Source organism: Azolla caroliniana, unplaced genomic scaffold, assembly GCF_043228905.1.
Source record: "Azolla caroliniana isolate FFs.n. ecotype wild unplaced genomic scaffold, voAzoCaro1.0.p SCAF_7, whole genome shotgun sequence".
Lineage (NCBI taxonomy): Eukaryota > Viridiplantae > Streptophyta > Polypodiopsida > Salviniales > Salviniaceae > Azolla > Azolla caroliniana.
In genome coordinates this window covers 1143863-1148862 of record NW_028230442.1, presented here as the reverse complement: position 1 = coordinate 1148862, position 5000 = coordinate 1143863, and the positions used below count along the sequence as shown (strand labels likewise).

At 36.2% G+C, this 5000-nt stretch overlaps 1 protein-coding gene across 1 annotated transcript; it reads right to left on the bottom strand.

Annotated features, from left to right (window-relative positions):
* Positions 1 to 335: 335 nt before the first annotated feature.
* On the bottom strand, positions 336 to 2281 carry LOC147861442 (uncharacterized). Its single transcript, XM_087321998.1, has 3 exons — positions 1567 to 2281; positions 1371 to 1518; positions 336 to 1226 (listed from the first exon to the last, which is right to left on the bottom strand). Exons 1-3 carry the CDS (start codon positions 2264 to 2266, stop codon positions 461 to 463), a joined length of 1614 nt encoding a protein of 537 aa, XP_087178124.1. The 5' UTR covers positions 2267 to 2281; the 3' UTR covers positions 336 to 460.
* Positions 2282 to 5000: the final 2719 nt, after the last annotated feature.

Genomic DNA, 5000 nt, shown 5'->3' with positions numbered 1-5000 from the left:
GAGGGATCTAGAGGTTTATAGCCAAAAGGTTGTAAACAAAATGAGCAAGATTCCATACTTTTAACATTTATGCAAATGATGAAATTGGAAAACTACTTTGTAACGAATACACACCTTTCTTACCTTATTGTGACAAATGGAATGTCCGGACTCTCAACCAACCATTAGAATTTGCACGTCAACTTCCAAGCTTAAAATATTCATAAACAAATGGTCGAAGCAATTACGGTACGTCAATACCACAAAGGATAACAAATTTGAATAAGGGAGCGTACGAAACCGTCTTCATTTTCTATGACAATGCAATGGAATGGAATGTTCGTTCACTACACACATTGTATACCAAGTGATCGAGCATCCAAACTTAAGCAAATTTACTATATACAAAATTTGATTTTGTACTTACAAATATTACATTGCAATGAAGCAATTCAAGTGGGGTAGTAAAATTAAGGTGGTTTCATCTTATCTTGAGGATAATGTCTATCCAAACATCACTGAAGGCATTCCTGATAATCTCATGGAGGTCTTGTGGATTAAGTTTAAGATAGTGGTAAAGAAGGTCCTCCATATCTTCGGCTTCATCCATACCTTTGTGCATGATCATCTCATGCATTGATTCTCGAAAATCATGGTATGGGTTGAGCGAGTCTTTCTCGACACGAAGAATGCTCTTAGAAGTATGATGGTTGAGTGAACTAACACTAGGGATATTGTTACCCCTCATTTTCTCATGGATATTATGAGTAGTAGTAGCCAATGCTTTTACATTGTCATTCCACACTCCATTATGAGTCGAGGTTGAATGATGTGACCCATGATTAGTGTCTCCATTATTAGATTGCCAAAGAGATGATCGATCAACATCTATTGACAATGCCGATGATAACGAGGATAAGCATCGATGATTCGAAGATGATGACAATAATCCTATATTGTATCGATGATTCGACAATGATAATAATCCGTTACTTGAGGATGATAATGCACCATGATTAGGAGATGAGAATATTCCATCATGATTAGGAGGTGAGAATATTCCATGATGATTAGGGGCATTATTAGAGGATGTTAGTCCATGGTTAGGAGTATTATGATTAGTGGGCGATATTAATCCGCAGTTAGGATTATGCTTAGAGGAAGATAATCGATGATTAGGGGTATGATTAGAGGATGCATGTCCACGACTAGGGACATCATTAGAGGATGACAAACTACGATTAGGGGTATGATTAGAGGGCGATAACCCAGGATTAGAGGAGAATATTATGTGAGTATAGGCATGATTTGGGGGGCCTGATTCATTATTTGGAGCATGCTTATGGGTCTGCTTAGAGCATGACAATTCATGATTAGGGGCATGATTAGAGGGTGAGAATCTATGATTGGGGAGATTAGTAGAGGAACACAATCCATGATTAGTGACAGACTTGGAACATGGTGGTCCATGATTAGTAGGGGCATGATGATGCGACCATGGTGATTGATGTTTACTGACCTTATTACATGCCAAGCCATGGTGGTGGCCTGTATCTTGAATGAGTCGATTATTGGAGGGCATCACATCCTGATTATACTGAGGTATGTAATTACACAATGGTGGATCATCTACAGAATGGAGGCAACAATAGTGATTCGATTCACTACTAATGGCAGACCTAGTAGCAGAGCTACTAGAATTAGTAGAGATATTAGAGGAGTTATTATACCATAGGTTGTCATGACTGATCAAGGTGGAGGTTAAGGTGCTAGAATTAGTGCTGATAGTGGTTAAGCTTGAATCGATATAATTAGCATAATTAAGGTCAAATTTTGATGCTCTGCTCTCATAATTAGGCTGAGGACTAGGGTTAGGGTTAGGATTAGGGTTATTATGATTAGGGTTTTGATTAGAGGTATAATTAGCTTCTGAACTCCACATACTCATCAAGAGAGAATCAATGAGAGTGCTATAATTCATACACCCACATGCAGATGAGCTACTCCTCCTGACACTCTTCACCAACACTTTCTTAATCTTGGGCTGTTTTGATGATTTCTGGGTTGAGGTATAGCTACCCAATGTTTCTTCTCCTTCATTGACAATTGATGGTTCCACAGATACATTCTGCGAGTGATTAATTACAGAGCTGTACATAATATTTTCTTCCTTTCTTAGTGTAGCACTGTATTTGGCCTTTGCATTTGCCCTCTGTAAGCTCAGGCTCCTAGCAAGGGATGATGATGATGATGATGATGATGGATTATTGCTACTACTATTATCCATCCAAAAATTTCAATTAGCTAATAGATATATGTATATAAATTAATTGTGTATGCTTAGGGTGTCCTATGAATTGAAATTGTTGATGAATCTGAGTATGTAGCTTAATTGATTATTATTCAATAATCTCAGTCTGAATACATACATACATACATATATATATATATATAGATGCAAGTGGCAGCCCCAAATTAATGGATCAATTAGGCTTTGAGTAAAGGACTTAAAAATGTGTAACTTGTTGATCCATGACTCTTATATATTCATCCAATGGGGGCCAAAAGGTTGACCCCCTATTTATAATGGATTAGTCGGTGATATTATATTAGGCCCCAATTCTATAGATATGGTATGGCCATTAATTTGGATCAAAATGGATTGACAAAGAGGGAGAAATTGTAATTGTATGTGGGTTACAATGCCAATGGATAATTTAATGATAATATGAGAGAAAGAGAAAGGGATTGAGAGAAAGGAATTCCAATGATTATATAAACTCATCAAAAGTTTAATAAATAACAAAATATGGGATTGAAAAAGTTAATAATGAAGGAAGCAAATATGATGGGATGGGCCCCAGGATGGGTGTAGCTTATATTGTTGGTAAGGTTGTCCGGCAAAGACCATGAAGTCATGTGTTCAAACCCATACATATCGAGGGGCCCCAAGATGGCTTACTTGGGTAAGGTTGTCCCGAAGAAGATCATGAAGTCACGTGTTCAATCCCGAGAGATCATAGTCACTCAATTGGTAAATTACGGAGAATGTATATAGTACAATAAATATGTTTGGAAATCAACTCGCCTTGTGCTGTTAGGTTGGTAGTCATTAACAGGCTTGAGGATATATATAATGGCTTGATGTTCACTACACTTGTTGTAGATAAAACAAGTCTTACTTGACGTCTCTAGGATCTATGATGTCGTCCTTTAAGGATAAAGAAAAGAGTCACAATGTTATGAAATCCTCAAAGATTTGGTGTCACAGGACATCAGAGGAACCTTAGAAAGAGTCACAATGTTGTGCAATCATTCGAGATGTGGTCATCAAACGGTCGAAGGAACCTTATAAAGAATCACAATGTTGTGTGTATGGAGTGAATCGAGTGTGAATTGGGTCAGCATACTCTTGAATGAACCTTAGTTCCAAGGTAGCTGACAAAAAAGGAAAAGGAACTGAGGGATTATTTAAAAGCAAGAAAATAATGATAAAGTTCGACATATGCATTCCATATTATGTATATTAGATGAGGTTGGATGTGGGGCATTTAACGAAAAACATGATAGATTCCATTGCTACTAGGAACCCTTCGTCATCCAATAGCAAGATTTTTTGCGTGTCTTGTTTTTGTACATGTGTGGTTGCAAGTCTGTGCACACTAGAGCCACATGTTCTTAATCCCACCATACATTTAGAACGATCCACCGAAATACTATACATAGATTTAAAAAAGGTCTAGAACCAATATAGCTTTGTAGAATTACATAGCCTCCATGCTTCAAACAGTATATGAATTTTGCTCTATAAATTGTTTGTTAAAGTTCCTTATAGCATTGCATCTTTCCTAGTCTATGTAGCAAAACAAGTTGACATGAAGGGAAGATATGGACCATATCAAAGTATGAGGTTCGAAAATGAAGTTGTAGAAGGGAAGTCTTATTTTTTGAGTCGAGTATCGATAGGGGGGAATCTTGGTACTACCCAAAAAAGTAAGCATACGTACGATTCTAGTTTCTCATTAAGCTTTTCAATGTCAAATCAGTTCAAAATGTTGATTGGATCTATATAGTTAATAACTGTGAAACTCATTGCGGCATAGTGATGAACAGACATATTGTTAATATACTTTTTGAATTTTGAGAATTATTTACATAACAAAACAAGATTGGTTAGTGGAACAATATGTAATATTAAAATTGAGATGAGAATTTATATGGAAAGAAGAAAAGAGAAAGGATGTTGTCTCTCCAAGAATTGAGCACAAGATGGATCTAAAACCTGCACCCCCAATTATTGATGAACTCTACATTAAAACTTGGATACGACCAAAATGCAAAGCCCATAACAGTTGTGTACGTACTTTCTTGTACAAACATCCAGAAATGGATTGCATGTCAAATAATTCGTTCTTTTCATACATATATGTTAGCAATCTTAGGACAAACTACAATATATGCATGGGCCTCTATGTGTGTATGTATATGTCCGTATGTATGTGTACACACACATAAATATGTGTGTATATGTATATATGCATACTTATCTATCTAAACATAGAAGTATCACAAGTAAATGATCATTAATAGTACATGCATGCCATTAATCTAGCAATCTCATGTCATCCATCATCATCCAAAACTCTTAAGTCTACACATGAAAACATGAGCAAGTAGAACAATGTGGTGCTGCCACACCCATATTGGATGCAATTATTTCATACCGTCACACTACAAAGTGCATGCTCACGAAATTATATGCATAAAAAAAGGGAAGGTCTCACATTAAAAATTGTTAAAACATACCATGGTGTCAAGTAGTTGTGGACCTTGTTCGGTTCAGTTTCTTTGTCTTGAAACAAAACTGAGCTATTTATAGAAAATAAAAACCAAACCAAATCGTTTATAGATGCTCGAGCCACCAAACTAAATTGTTTAAGGAAAAGGTAAACCAAACCATTTGAATCCAATCCATTTAGGGAAAAGTTAAAACCAAACTGAACCATTTAATAAAAAATGAA

Bases quoted from the DNA above. Each gene is read 5' to 3' on its own strand.
- LOC147861442 (XM_087321998.1), bottom strand. From the start codon at position 2,266: ATGGATAATAGTAGTAGCAATAATCCATCATCATCATCATCATCATCA. The intron at 1,519-1,566 runs ATGTGATGCCCT...CAGGCCACCACC, and splicing joins CATACCTCAGTATAATCAGG to ATGGCTTGGCATGTAATAAG. The intron at 1,227-1,370 runs CTCTAATCATGC...CTCTAATCATAC, and splicing joins CCCAATCATAGATTCTCACC to CCCTAATCGTAGTTTGTCAT.